Source organism: Macrobrachium nipponense, chromosome 29, assembly GCF_015104395.2.
Source record: "Macrobrachium nipponense isolate FS-2020 chromosome 29, ASM1510439v2, whole genome shotgun sequence".
In the NCBI taxonomy this organism is placed as follows: domain Eukaryota; kingdom Metazoa; phylum Arthropoda; class Malacostraca; order Decapoda; family Palaemonidae; genus Macrobrachium; species Macrobrachium nipponense.
The window spans coordinates 34,622,098-34,637,983 of record NC_061092.1 but is presented as its reverse complement, the minus strand read 5'-3'; the positions used below and the strand labels follow the sequence as shown (position 1 = coordinate 34,637,983).

The 15,886-nt window shown below is 36.2% G+C and overlaps 1 protein-coding gene across 4 annotated transcripts in view; it reads left to right on the top strand.

Annotated features, from left to right (window-relative positions):
• The window catches only part of LOC135206232 (alpha-(1,3)-fucosyltransferase C-like), a 61,553-nt gene extending 46,922 nt beyond the window's left edge, over nt 1–14,631 (top strand). For 2 of the 4 annotated variants that reach the window (XM_064237597.1, XM_064237598.1), the window contains exons 9-10: nt 5,778–5,936; nt 14,439–14,628. In XM_064237597.1, coding sequence (XP_064093667.1) covers nt 5,778–5,936; nt 14,439–14,448 — 169 coding nt within the window. In that variant the 3' untranslated portion in view covers nt 14,449–14,628. Of the gene's footprint in view, nt 1–5,777; nt 5,937–14,438 lie in introns of all 4 variants that reach the window. The other 2 variants (XM_064237599.1, XM_064237596.1) reach the window with 2 other exon arrangements.
• The last annotated feature ends 1,255 nt before the right edge of the window (nt 14,632–15,886 follow it).

The window sequence follows — 15,886 nt, the reverse complement described above, 5'->3', positions numbered from 1 at the left end:
TAATGCTTAATTATATGTGTATACCCTTGGAGATGTCATTCTACCAAAAAAACACCTGCGGTTACACCTGTGGTTGCACCTATGAGGGTGTATTTGTATATATATATATATATATATATATATATATATATATATATATATATGTATGATTTGTTTCGTGTCTGCAAATATGAAAATTATATATATATATATATATATATATATATATATATATATATATATATATATATATATATATGATTATAATCACTTTAGCACGTGATTCATTTATCACACATATCCACAGGTGAAAAATAAGAGACAGGGTGTAGGTCCTGACCGGTTTCGGCTTTATTTTCAAGCCATTGACAAAGGACTGATATATAGTATTAGAATTCACGAGTATATATACTACAAAGACCGTACTGACGAACATACACACAACCGTTTGAGACTGCAGATCCACCCACACGCAGGTGTCAAGGTAGGAGTGGCTTTCAGAAATCATTTGGCTAAAATTTACAATAAATTCTCAAGGGATACTACCGCTTAGGGTACAAGTCCACACCTGACAGGTGTCAGGGAGGCGGGGTTGAACATCTCATTACCACTACTGTCCCCTTTACTGTGTTTACAAATATAATAATCCTATTTTTCATATATCTCTAGAGGCTACCTTAAAATTTAAACAGTTTACAAATTTCTTTTGATGTTAAGGAATCAAGTTTATACATTCCTTGACTGATGTTCATATTATTGTTGTAACTTTCTTTTATAAAACTAGATTCAATGATATTCCTTTCCAATGCATTATTAGAACACACCAGCTTTTTTGCCCCTTCCAAGTTAATAGCATGATTGTTCTCACTAACATGTACAAATAATACCACTATTTCCCTGTGCATATATATATATATATAAAATAAATATATAATAATATATATATATATATTATATAGTATAAACAATACATAAATATATATATATATATATAAATACCTATACTATATCTATATCCCCTTTTCAATAATTATAGAATATATAGATATTATATATATATATATATATATTATATATATCATATATATATAACTATATATATATTATATATATATATATATATATAGTATTATATATAGATATATATATATATATATATATAATCATTATATATATTACTATATATATATATATATCTCTATATTAGATATAAATATTATTATATCTTCTATATCTATATATATAGATATATATAATCTATAAGATATTAGATCTGATATATATAATATCTATGTATATATTCTGATAGTCCTATGTATATTATATCTATATCTATATATCTATATCTAAATACTCTATATATCTATATAGATAGATATATATATATATAATATAATATTATATCTATATCTATATATGTATATCTCTATTCTATCTATATCTATATATTTTTTTTAAAAAATCTATTGAATATAGTTAATAATATATAATATTATTTATATTTCTATATGTCTATTATATATCATATTATGCTATATATATAATATATATAGATTTATATATACTATATATATATAAAGTAAATATATATATATATATATATATATATATATATATATATATATATCTATATATATATATATATATATACACACACACACATGAAAAGTGAGGTTCTTCATTTACAAATTCCAACAGACCGAATATTAGCACATTTGTGAAGAGTAAAGCCATTGTGAAATTGTAATTCGGGTTCAGACGATTAAGACGACTGGCCAAGTTTCCACTCGTTTCAAGAGAGCGTCCCTTCGGCCCCTTGCGGCAACCTCTCTCATTTCATTTACTGTACCGCCGTTCATATTCTCTTTCTTCTATCCAGACTGTCCACCTTTTCTAGAAATGTTTCCTAGTGCAACTAAGATGTTTTCCCACTGTTACACCTTTCAAGCCTTCGTACTGTGTATTTCCGTTTCGGCACTGAACAACCTTATAGTTCCCAGCGCTTGGCCTTTGGCCTAAATTCTATATTCTATTCTATTTCCATAGAATTTATCATCGGTCACACTGGATTATCTTTGTCTTTGTGCCTCTGTAATAAGGAGGAGTTTGACAGTTTGTTGAAAATCTTTGTGTGAAACTTATGATCATGCAGAAGTTTCTTAGTATTCTTGTTAAACAGAACACCATCATTTTGTAAAGTACGTTTATTTTCTCAGCGCGATCGTCTAATAGAACTGACACTTTCCTTTTTAGCAGTTTTATCCAGTATAACCGAAAAGCTTACCTGTTTTATCCAGTATGCCCAAAAACCTCACCTACTTTCGTGATTTGAAACGTTTCTCCTGTTCTAATTTTCTCGCACACTTGTGTACAGTTTAATTGTGATGGTTAAATGGTTTCAGATGGGGAAAACTAGTTCGTATCTTGGTATAATGGATGGAACTATTTTTCATGGGAAAATATCAGAGCCATCAGCCGATCGCACCTGTTTAATCAAGAACAGTATTAAGAAACTTCTGTATAATCGTAAGGAATTTACACATAGGTTTTTAACCATTTGTCCATCTCCGTATTTGTATGATACCACAGACACGTAGACAAGATAATCCAGTTTGACCGATGATAAATTGCGTAAGATCTTTTGCATAGAAAAAGAAAGTATCCTCATAACTAAGACACTGTCACAGGATGCTCTCTTGAAGGCAATGGGAATTTTATCAATCGCCTTAATTACAATTCCATAACGGCAAGTAGAAAGGTCTAAAAGGTGTGACAGGAGGAAAAGCTCGCAGTTGCACCATGAAACAATTGGTAGGAGAAGATGGATAGTAAGATGGAAGATAGGGAATAGAAATGGATGCACAGTAAAAGGAATAATATGGGTTGAAGCTAGGGGCCGAAGGGACAGAAGGAAACGTCTGCTTTTACCTCCACACAAAACTATAATTGAACTTATAAAACAGTGCATCATTGGGTATGAATTTATTTTTAATGGTTGTTTTTGTGCTTAGAAATTCTACATGGCCAAGATTTATCTGACTTAATGCCAAGAGTTGTGTTATATACGGTATGATCTGTGGGTGACAGTTTTTGTTCATGGCCAGTGGGAAGGAATGGAAACCACTTTTTGCACACATTAGTCAAACTAGCAACCCCACCCCATAAACTTTGCCCTTAAAGAGAAAGAAGACGAAAAATTATCATTTCTGTATGCACTGGTCCACAGATCAGATCAAAATTCAGATTTTCTGTTTGCGGTAAGTCTACAAAATCTTTCATTCACTCGTTAAAAAAACTGTGACTACTTATTTTCTGGTATGTTTTTAAGGCCCCTGTGGGTCTGCAACCCGGAATTTTTAGGTTCGGAATTAGGAGAGATACGTGAAATCGCAGGAATTTTGACTGATAATACTTTTTATAAAGGCCAAGAAATGTTTTATGGACTAGCGAAAATTCAGGCATGTGAAAACAAAAGGCTTCTTTATTATTATTATTATTATTATTATTATTATTATTATTATTATTATTATTATTATTATTATTATTATTATTATTATTATTATTATTGTACTTAAGAAGCAGACCCTCTCTCAAGCATACTTTATTAAAAGTAATGGCTACTTCAGCAGCTTGTAGAGATTCTTCTCTATTTTCCGAATAGCGGCTTTTTCCGTGCTACTTAGGTAGGCTAGTAGAGCGCCTATGGAGGTCATGATCAAAATTGGTGTATATATTTGAATTTTACAGATAAACTATGATACCATAGCTATCAAAGTCATTAACGATATATATATATATATATATATATATATATATATATATATATATAATATATATCTTTCTCTCTCTCTCTCTCTCTCTCTTTCTTGAAGCAAGCGAGCTTTCGTCTGGAGCTGCCAGACATCCTTGGGCTGGGAAGCGTGTTGGTACTGATCTTGGAGCGGTGTCCGTCCTCGTTTACATTTGGAGTTGGCAGCAGGGGGTCTGCCCCATGCTTATCTACTATTGGCTGGTGGCGGTAGGTCGCTTCGTTTTCATTGGTGGCTTGAACCGGGTCTCAAGCCATTTCCACGCTGCTGAAGTAGCCATTACTTTTAATAAAGTATTATTATTATTATTATTATTATTATTATTATTATTATTATTATTATTATTATTATTATTATTATTATTATATTATTCAGAAGAGGAACCCGAGTCATATGGAACAAGCGCTCAGGGGCCATTAATTTGAAATTCAAGCTTCCAAAGAATATGGTGATCATTCAAAAGAAACAACAGAAGATAATAATAATAAAAGATTTTATTTCATCTCAAGGCCATACACATGGAATATATAAAGTATAGACTAACTTACACAATGTAGATAAATGAGGTAACGTAATAAGAAACGATAAATCGGCAATATCCACAGAGTTACTGAAGAAGAATTAAATATAGTATTCATAATAATGGTAACTGCAGTAATAATATTGAGAATAGCGAAAAAAACATTAAAAATGATAACAATTAGTGTACAAATTGCGGGAGAGGCAGATGTTGGGCAATAGTTCAGCAATTCTTTCAATATGTAGATACAGTTGTCGGTTGAATGGTTTGTTTTAAATCCGAACTGGTTGTCAGTGGTTTGTAGAAAGGGGAGGAGTCTCACTAGAAGAAACGACTCGAGTATCTTCGACGCAATCGGGTGATAATTGCCAGAGTTCAGCTGCATCCTTTAGCTTGTTTTTGATTAATGGTATGAAGTGAACTAAGAATAGGGAGTCTGAAAGAAACTGATGAATAATGCACACATTGAATAGGGCAGCTAGCAAATGTAAATTATCAGATGGCAGAATTTGCAAGCTTCTGCAGGAAGACCATCGCAGCCGAGCGATTTATTATTAGGTAGGTTGTTTATTGCATCGCTGATGTTACCTGGCATAATATGATCTGCGAAATGAATTTGAATGTTATCAGTAAGGAGGTTATCTACATCCCTTCGGGAGTCTTGATCGTTTATGCAATTCAGGATATTGCTGAAGTGATCGCCCCACATTCTTGCGATAGCCTCGTCGCCGACGGCTTCACGTACTCTGTATGATAGCTTTTTAGTTTTGGGATTTAGGAATTGAATGTCTCCAAAGGCGAGGATAATCGCCGGATTTTTTATTTTTAGACACTATATCAGCTGTAAGTTCTGCAGTGTTTAAGAGCAAGTTTGTGCTGCGCTCTCGCCTGTCTCGGGCTACCATTTTGCCTCCACAGTACAAACATTACTCGTGAAAATGTATACAGAAAGAAGAGATCAGTTATTATAAAAGCAGTTATATTAACAAGTGAATAAATAAATGAATAAATAGAAAAGTAATCAGATAACATAACATCCCGAAACATGTCAAGTCACTGGGTTAATTGAACGTCGTTTTTAAAACTCTTAAGGACAGTAGGACATGTTTATTGGAAGCTCCGATAAACAACAGAATATGTAAGACGTTGGCATTAATGAAATTGTACACATGAATAACATTAATCACGGTATCTCCCGTAGGAGGGTAGTGCCGGCATTGCACCTCACGCGGTCCACCGTAGGCATTTACTCAAGGTTCTTTGCAGCGTCCCTTAGGCCCCTAGCTGCAGCCTCTTTCGTTCCTTTTTACTGCACCTCCGTTTATGATCTCTTTCTGCTTACTTTCCACCCTCTCCTGTTTCACCTTTCAAACCTTTTGTACCGCTAATTTCAGTTTCATCGCTGAATGACCTCATAGGTCCCAGCGGTTGGCCCTTGGCCTAAATTCTAATCGAGTCTATGTTTTCAGGTACAATGTGGTGCCTGTGGTTTATGGTCTTGGGAATTACACGGTTCAGCTGCCTCCTGATTCCTATATTGATGCTCTGGACTTCCCAACTGCCAAGAGTTTGGCTGCTTACCTTCATTATTTGGATCGCAATGACACGGCATACAATGCCTATTTCAGGTAAGGTTTTATGTAAGTGCATAGTAGTGGTTATGATAGTTAGTCATAGGAATATTCATACGTTTATAATGACATATCGACAAACATGAAAAGCAAACTTGAGACATTACGAAACTCAAACTGACTTGCCATTGAAATCCAGATTCATCTGCAACAACCTCATTGGGAATTTACCATCAGCCATTTCAATAACGAAAAGTTGACTTTTGTCAAGAAAATCTACACAATCCCTAACATGCACTATGTGGTAGATTGTCTCCGGAAGTAAAATTAGATATTTAATCATTAAGATCAGAATGGACGATTTTGCCTAATGACATAGTACTTAGGTTAGATACACAGTGGTTGATCTTAGGCCTAAATTTTATATAACATTCCATTCCAACACACTTAATCGTTACTTGAGTGGTAATGAAATAAATAAAGTTAAAGTTCTTATAACCCATACACGGTGCGAATATTATTTGACAGCCCCGGAAATCTGAACTGACGCCAGTCGAAATTGGTGCCCAATGAGTGATGGAACTGGCTTTGTAATTTCTGGGGTAGTAGTTTTGATATCTGTATCTTAGGTGATTCCTGTTTTACAATGGCCATTAACAGTATTTGAAACTTCAGATACCATCTATAATTATACCTACGTATTTCTACATCAGAGTCTTCATTCTAGGTTTTTCTGTATCAAAATCTTCATTCTGGGTATTTCTATATCAAAGTCTTCATTCTAGGTATTTCTGTATTAAAGTCCTCACTCTAGGTATTTATATATCAAAGTCTTCATTCATTTTAGGTATTTGTATATCAGAGTCTTCATTTTAAGTATTTTCATATTAAAGTCTTCATTCTGGCCATGTCTGTATCAAAGTCTTCATTCAGGATATTTCTGTATCAAAGTTTTCATTATGGCTTCATTCTAGGTACTTTCATATCAGTCTTCATTCTAGGCATTTCTGTATCAAAGTTTTCATTTTAGGTATTTCTATATCAAGTCTTCATTCTGGGTATTTCAGTTATCAAAGTCTTCATTTGGGTATTTCTATATCAAAGTCGTCATTCATTTTAGGTAGTGGTACCTCGACATACGAAATTAATCCGTTCTGAGGCGGCCTTCGTAACCTGAGCTTTTCGTATCTTGAACCGCATTTTACATGTAAATTTCCTAATTCGTTCCAAGCCCTACAAAACACCCCAGTAAATTTTATAATAAAGCTAAATTGACCAATAAACAATGAAATACAACAATTTGGACCATTCAATACCTAACTTAATACGTACTACTAATATGTACCACATAGTACCTGTAAATAAAGTGTATTAGTGTACATGGTATACAAGAAATACTGTACGTACATACATACGTATGTAGTAAAATGTGGAACCTTACCTTTCGAGTGAGGCTATCTCCTTAAGTGGCGACAGAGAACGAGGACAAACAGCAGAAAACTTGTTAGTACGTACACTTAAATTTACGAAACACATTAAAAAATGTCAGGAAACATAGACTAAACTTTACGAAACACATTAACAAATGGCACAAAATCGTAACACTTATCTTTACAAAAAACTTAAAATAAATTTTTTTTTTTTTTGTCTTTTTGTGATTTTTACATTTTTTTTTTACTTTTTTATACTTTACCTTTTTTTTTATTTTACAAAATTTCAATTTCTTCACCACTTTCAACTTTCTGTTTTTTCGTAGTATCAATTGGACCATCCTTTTTGCTTACTCCTACTAAAGGCCTCTTTAAAGAATAACTATCCAAGAAAGATTGCTTATGCCTACTTTTCACAATGTTCCTGAAACGACTCAGGCAAACGTCATCGAACTGCGCAAGCATACGACCTGTGTAAGCCTTTTCGGGGTGTCTCTTTTCTACAAATGATTGCACCTTATGAAAAGCAGCTAGAGCATCCTTAATTTCTGCCGTTGTCATAAGGTCGTCGTCCTCCTCCTCGCCGCTGCTAAAGAACTCTTCTTGAACGACGTTATGTTGCATGGCCTCCAACTCCTTCAGGTAATTCGACGTAAGCTCCTCTTGGTGCTTCTCGAGAAGGTCATTGATGTCGTTCTCGTCGACGACCAGCCCCATGGACTTGCCGAGTGCAATGATCTCGTCAAGATCTGGTTGCGAAACAGTTTCAGGATTGTCACTGAATCTGCACCAGCTTCGCCCACGTCAAATCCCTCAAAGTTTCGGGCAGATACGGCATCAGGCCAGAGTTCCCTTCACGAAGAATTCAAGATTCGCCTCAAAACCTCCTGCCAAGCTTGATCGATGGGTCGGATGCATATGATGCTGTCGTAATGCTCCCTCCAAAATTCACGCAAGGTGAGGTTTGTGATATCGATGTTTCATATACAGCTTCTTGAAGTTCGATATCACTTGCTGGTCCATGGGCTGGAGGAGAGGGGTGGCATTTCAGAGGGAGGCGCTTCTCTTCCAAGAATTTCTTAACTGTCGGGCCGATAAACAGATTTAACCACTCGGTGAACAAAAGTCTCGTTACCCAGGCTTTCGCATTAGGCCTCCACATAACTGGAAGCTTCTCCTTTAGCACTTTGTGGGCCTTGAAGGCTCGAGGAGTCTCCGAATGATACACAAGTAGGGGCTTCACCTTGCAATCCCCAGTGGCGTTCAAACAAAGTGCGAGCGTAAGCCTGTCTTTCATAGGCTTTTGCCCGGGTAGCTTCTTCTCTTCCTACGTGATGTACGTCCGACGAGGCATTTTTTTTCCAAAAAAGGCCAGTCTCATCACAGTTGAAGACTTGCTGAGAACTGTAGCCTTCGTTGATCGTCATCTCATCGAACGTATTAATAAAGGCTTTGGCCGCCTTCATGTCAGAGCTGGCCGCCTCCCCATGCCGCACCACCAAATGGATGCCAGTCTGTTTCCGGAATTTTTCAAACCAACCATGAAAAGCGTTGAAATCTGGGGTTGGCGTCGATGTCCCTTTCTCCTTTGTCGTCTTCGGCCTGGGCAATCAAATCGCCGAAAATAGCGCTGGCCTTGTGGCAGATTGCCGTCTCGGTTATCGTATCGCCAGCGATTTCTTTGTCTTTTATTCAGACAAGAAGCAGCTTCTCCATCTCGTCGTGCACGTGGCTTCTCTTGCTAGACAAAATAGTGACGCCCTTGGAAGGTGTAGCTGGTTTGATGGCTTCCTTCTGCTTAAGGATGGTGCCTATCGTCGACGGATTTCAGCTGTATTCCTTAGCGATCACACTCAACCGCATGCCAGCTTCATACTTTTTAATTATCTCCACCTTCGTCTCCATAGAAAGCACCCTCTTCTTTCTGTGAACTTCAGCAACTTTCTTGGGACCCATGACTACGTATATACTGTACGTAATTAAGTTATGTAGTATACATATGTACTAAAGTTCTCACACAACATGATAAAGTAGTACTACAACGAAATCACCAACGAATTTACGTTAATAAACGAAATCGAAGAATGCTGCTGCCTAGATGCAAGATGGGAGAGATGCTGACCAATAGGAGAGCAGGATCTTATGGTGGTGACTAGCATCAGGAACCAATGGGAGAGCGGGAGGATGATGGCGAGTCTACTCAGTTGGCGGCGTGCGAGTTTTAAAATTATTATTGGTAGTCCGGGTGAATCTCAGGACTTTACAGCAACAAACTTTCGTAACCCAAACTATTTTCGTATGTAGAGCCAAAAAAATCTTCGTATTTGCTTTCGTAACTGGAATTTTTCGTAAATTGAGACTTTCGTATGTCGAGGTACCACTGTATATCTATATCAAAGTGTTCATTTTAGGTATTTCCATATCAAAGTCTTCATTCTGGGTATTTCTGTGTCAAAATCTTCATTTTGGGTATTTCTATATCGGAGTCTTCATTCTAGGTATTTCTATGTCAGTCTTCATCTAGGAGATTATTATGTAGGAGTTTTTTTTCTTAGAAATGTAGAAGGAAAACTCGCTATATAAGGGCTATAATTAGCACCCGTTGGAATACCTAGTTTTGATCTATTAATTCTTATGTCAAATGAATTTAGTTATTGTTAATGAAAGTTTATTATTTTAACAAAGAATTTTATTGATAGAAATATTGTGATTTTTCTAGTTCACAAATTCATATAGCAGTGTTTTATTACGTATTAGCTTTAGAAAATTATCAAAATCGACGATTCCTGTGGGGTGTGCCATTGCTGTCAGTGCACCTCCCGCATGGTGCTGTGGGCATTGTTCAAGGTTCTCCGTAGCGTCCTTCGGCTCCTGACTGCTACCCCTTTCATTCCTGTTGCTATACCTATGTTCATATTCTTCTTCCATCTTACTTTCCACCCTCTCTCAACATTGCTTCATAGTGTAACTGCGAAGTTCTCCTCCCGTTACACCTTTCAAACCGTTTTGGTCTAATTTCCCCAGGTGTCAGCGCTTGGCCTTAGGCCTAAATTTTATATTCCTTGCATTCCAATATTGACGACAGATGCATTGTTATCCGGTACCGCCTAAGACAAAACCCTATACTGATCCATTTCACAAACATTCTCTCCCAAGTGCTCGCTCTGTACTGATGTATATATAATACATCTTGCAGACATTTTGCTTCCATCTGTGAAATTTAATAACGGTTTCTGCGATTGCTCTCTGTCGGGTTAGCACTGCGCTTTTCGAAAGCATGGAGTGTGATTGTACACTGTCTGTCTGGTTAGCACTATGCATTTCGAAATCATAGGGCCACTCGATTTATTTTTCCCGTTGGTAGCACTGTTCACCAGTTTTTTTGCCGATTGCTTTAGCCGTAACTGTTTTTAGCCAGTTCGTTCGTTTTACCATTTCCCTCGTCGACGTCATCGTCCGAAATTCCTCTCGTTTCCATGTTTATTTCACTTCATATCACTGTTTGTCGCCTAAAATGATTTATTACTAATGTTTGTTTGACACTACAAGACCTTACATGAATTTACAAGACCTCATCAGATCTAACAACACCTCAGAAAACCCCACGACTGACACCAAAATTATATGACCTGATTTCGGTCATTTGTACATGCAAAAATAATAATCCAGGAAACGTATAACACAGGTGTATTCTTCTTAGCTACACAGGTGGCCTTTACTTGTGATTATTACGTTAACTATGCTGGTGCACAACCGGATGGTAGGTTAGACTGTTATTGACACTTGTGGCAATACACGTAGTTGTAGCGCCCAGTGGCATGGTTGGTATGGTGTTAGCGTGCCACCTCGGTGGCCGCGAGTTCGATTCTCGGGCATTCCATTGAGGAGAGAGATATGTGTATTTCTGGTGATAGAAGTTCACTCTCGACGTGGTTCGGAAGTCACGTAAAGCAGATGGTCCCGTTGCTGAATAATCACTGGTTCCATGTAACGTAAAACACCATACAAACAGACTATACACATCTTTGTGTGGCGGCAGATGGGACTGCGGGCCACTGGGGGACTCGTCTCGACCCTGTCTGTGCTGTATGGGACCCACTAACGAACTTAACTGACCGATCGCCAATCTGTTTCAAATGGCCCCTTTACATCACATCGCTATGACAGAAGCTGATTGGTTATTCTGTCTTGGTTATTCTGGCTCCATAGACACAAGGGACCAATCAGGAAGGGATATGTTTGTTATTCCAGTCAATTATCTCAATGAGGCTTTTTAATTTGTGATCCAGGTGATGCAGTAGTCTGGGGGAATCTTGTTCATGAAATAAATCTGTCTTTTCTCAATTTTTTGAAAATATTAAATTCAAGCCTCTTTGTCTTTTCTATATGTTTGTTGAGAGAGGTCACATACAATTCTTTATAAGGAGATTCACTAACCACTCGTAATCGCCGAAGTAATAATGACTTTGAGATCTCTTGCTCTTGCAGATTTTGCAGGAATTTTTTTCGCAGTCAAGTACTATTTGCTTTAACCAGTGTCCTGTACAAAGTCTAAAATAACCCTAGATTCCATCTAAAATTACTGCTTTGCCTGGCTCAAAAATTAAACTGCCTCATTGAGATAAGTGACTGGAATACCAAACATAAAGATGATTGTGTCATAAACCTTTCAAGTAGAGAACTCAAGCAGAATCTTATGGTTTATCGTATGCCATTAGTGATGAAGTTTCGTGCAAAAGCATCATTTAAGATGTATCCAAACTGGAGAAGATAAACACAAAGATATCCCCTTCAATCAATTTAGTTGAAGGCCTTTTTTTCGGATTACTTCAAATACAAATAATAGAATAGTGAATTTCCAGAAAAGGTTTACAGTAGCAATTCAAGAAACGAAAAAAAATAAAAGTTTGCATATTACTAAAGCTGAAAAATCCAACTGTTCTGTAGTAATGGATGAAATTAGTGATGTGGAAAAATGGAAAACCTGTCATCTGACTCTAGTACTTACAAAAAGCTATGGAAAGAACCATTAGCTGAGTGACCACGATTGGCACTTTAACTTACATGTACGGATTAATCAAGACCCATAAAAGAGATTTCCCTATTCGTCCCATTATCAGTTCAACCGGTTCTGTTAGCTATAAACTTTCTAAATATCTAGTTAAATTACTGTCCCCTATCTTGAATTATCCAGCACATACAAATAACCAGTTTTGATGTAACGTCTGTATTTACTAAAGTTCCGATTGATGACTTACTTCAGTATTTATCACCACATTTGGACTTGTATAATCTAGAATTACCTACCAACGTCATTATTAATTTGGTATCCCTTTGTAAGTAAAATTGTAAATTCACTTTCAGTGTAATTTTTATGAATAAATATATGGTATGGCTATGGGTAACCCTATTTCGCCACTTTTGTCTAATATTTACTTGGAGTTCTTTGAGTCTAGACTTATTTCAAGAAATTTATTCACTAAGGTTTTTTGAGTTAGATATGTAGACGAATGTTTTTGTATTGTAAAAGAAAATGTAAATATTCCTGATTTCTTACATACAATTAATAATCTTGCACCATCCATAAAATTCACAATAGAATATGAAGAAATCAATTTTAGTATACCATTTTTGGATGTCTTAGTTATTAGAAATAACACCAATTTTTTTAAAGTAAAGGAAACCCATGAATAATTTGTCGTATATCCATTTTTACTCTAATAACCATGCTAAACAAATTAAGGTGTCAATATATTCCAGTATGTATCTTAGAGCTCTTAGAATTTTTAGTCTTGAACTTTGGAATATGAGTTTAAAATTATTGATTAAATAGGAGATTCATTATGTTACCCTCCATATGTTTTTGGAACTTTGTAAAAATAAAGCAAAAAAGACACATTACAATCCAACCTTTGTTAACAAAGAACTTAAGAATATTCACTGTCTACCATTTCATCCTAATTTCATTCCTGCTGTGCCCAGTTTAAAAACTTGATATTAACTTAGCATTTAAATATAATAATATTTTGAGAAATAAACTAATTAAGAATAGCCCGTCTAATTCAAACAATATTGTGTGCAGTATTCCTTGTAAAGAATGTAATAAAATTTACATAGAGCAAACATCCAAAGATCTAAAGGGAAGATGCTCTCAGCACAAATATGTCATATCAAGAGGCTTAACGAATAATGGCATTGTGGATCATTAGCTTAAGACAGGCGATGCTATGAACTGGGATAATTCCTCGATAATCTGCAGGGTCAAAGATCACCGCAATGGGAATATGTTGGAATCCATTTTTATTCAAGCCACATCAACCTGGAATTTAAATTTCCATCCTGGATTGTCCCTTGATCCTCTCTCCTTGTCTCTTTTGCTTAAAGAACTTACCACCCAGGTTAACAAACTGTAACCCAGCCCCCCTTTCTATTTCTGTATAATATAAAGGTCTGTCAGCTTCTATTATATTCAGCGTGAATTTGAAAATGTAGAATATACTACTAAAGTACTTATTCTTAGTTCAGCTTCTATTATATTCAGCGTGAATTTGAAAATGTAGAATATACTACTAAAGTACTTATTCTTAGTCCCGAGTTTTTCACTCACCTATCTACTGTGGATTTAAGGATATTCCCAAGCACGTGTTCCTTCGTGCTACGTTGGATATATATATGTGCGTGTGTGTGTTCCAGATAACGCTGAACTGCAATGAGCAATTTCAACCAAACTTGGTATACATATGATTGACCATCTGGAAAAAAAATAGTGTGGGGGTTAAAACATCGCTGACACCAAAGGGGGCAGGGTGTGGGAAGGGGTGGAATGTGACAAGGCATGATCCAACCTCCAGGTTACTCGGGGCACATGCAAGATTTTCCCATCACACTGAAGTTTAAGCATTATATTCCTAACTTTTGATATAGATTAAAACATGCTAAAATGTATGGTTAAATAGAGCCTTGTTTCACCAAAAAAATTAAAATACACAATATTTGATTAGAAATTATTTTCTGTACTGTTTAACATGCACATTATTTAGTTTTAACATTTTCATTCTAATAGACCAATCATAGATATCCTATCCTAAAATCCCTGTACCTTTAACTCAACGTGAAACACTTTTTTCAGACCTTTTTAGGCTCTCCCATAGACTTACTCCCCACCCTCAAGGTTGCTGAGGTGAATGGTGACACTCGATGGCCTAAGTCTAAGCTCATTCCCGATCGTGAGTGGGTTGAAAAGGGAGTGATGGTAAAAATAACTGAAAACGACAGATATGTCACTGAGAAGAATCATGACACTTCTGATGCCCTTCAAGTCCAAGTTTATCCCTGATGGAGGGGGGATGGGTGTATGAGAAGGGGTGGGAAGGGATGACATGTAGAAATAACTGAAAGCGACAGATAGGAGTGTCTAATCTGTAGTTTTTGAGGTCGCTTAGATATATAGTGACATACCTAATGCCCTTCAAGTCCAAGTTCAGAAAATAACGAAAAACAACAGATATTAGTTTCTAATCTATGGTTTTTGTGGTTGCTAAGGTGAATAGTGATGCTCCCAATGCCCTTTAAGTCCAAGTTCAGCTCTGATAGGGTTGGCAAGGGGGTGACATGTAAAAATAACTAAAAACAACTGATGTTAGTGTCTAATCCATTGTTTTCAAGTTTTCTGAGATGAATAGTGATACTCATGATGCCATTAAGTCCAAGTTCAGCCCCATGGGGAAAGGGGGGGTTGGGGGAGGCGAGAAGGGGATGGGAGAGGGTGACTGAAATAACAGACTGGAGCAATTTTGGAAGCAAGTTTTGATCCAGAGACTCATACTTAGTTAATCAATTTGTGCTTGAAGTTGACAGTTCCCTCTCCAAGACTTGGCAGTGGAACATTAGTTTTTAATAGGGTAAGGTTATCTTTCCAAGAAATGTTCAACTCTGCTCCAATTTAGAAAAGTGCAAAGAAAGAACGGCAGTTGTTAAGAAAGGTTTTGGTCATGATACGTTTAGTTCACTCAGTAATTAGTTTCAGAAAAATATATGTTAGTTTTATCTTGTTTTCGTGTGATTTCAAAGTATACAAGCAGGAACAGTGATGTGATTCGTAGCAACGATAAGATGATGTGATATATCCAAGGAAAGATGAAGTGTAAACTGAAAATTGATTCAAGAGGTCCAGAATACGTTGTGCACAGTGCACAGACTACCTTGCCATTTTTTTAATGAGAGACGCGACTGTGAACTCACTAGGTCTTTGTTGTGAGGACTTGCTGCTGAGAGACATTTTGTATAATCACGACATTTAACAGACCTTGTTGATCATTCAGAAAGCATACAGAAGTTAGTGTCAAGATTTTGCTGATGTACCAGAAACTCGAGGAGGTTTCTTCTACTATGTCGAAGGGAACTGGTCATCATCTTTCACACATAGGAAGCAACAGATTCACACTACAGTTTCGTATCCAGAGCCAGCGTGAAAAGAGATGTCTTTCACAGAAATAGCGACAGTAGATCAGTATAATGATTTATTTTTTCTTTAAATTTACCTCTGTACTTGTCGTAACTTATTGTTCATTTGGACTG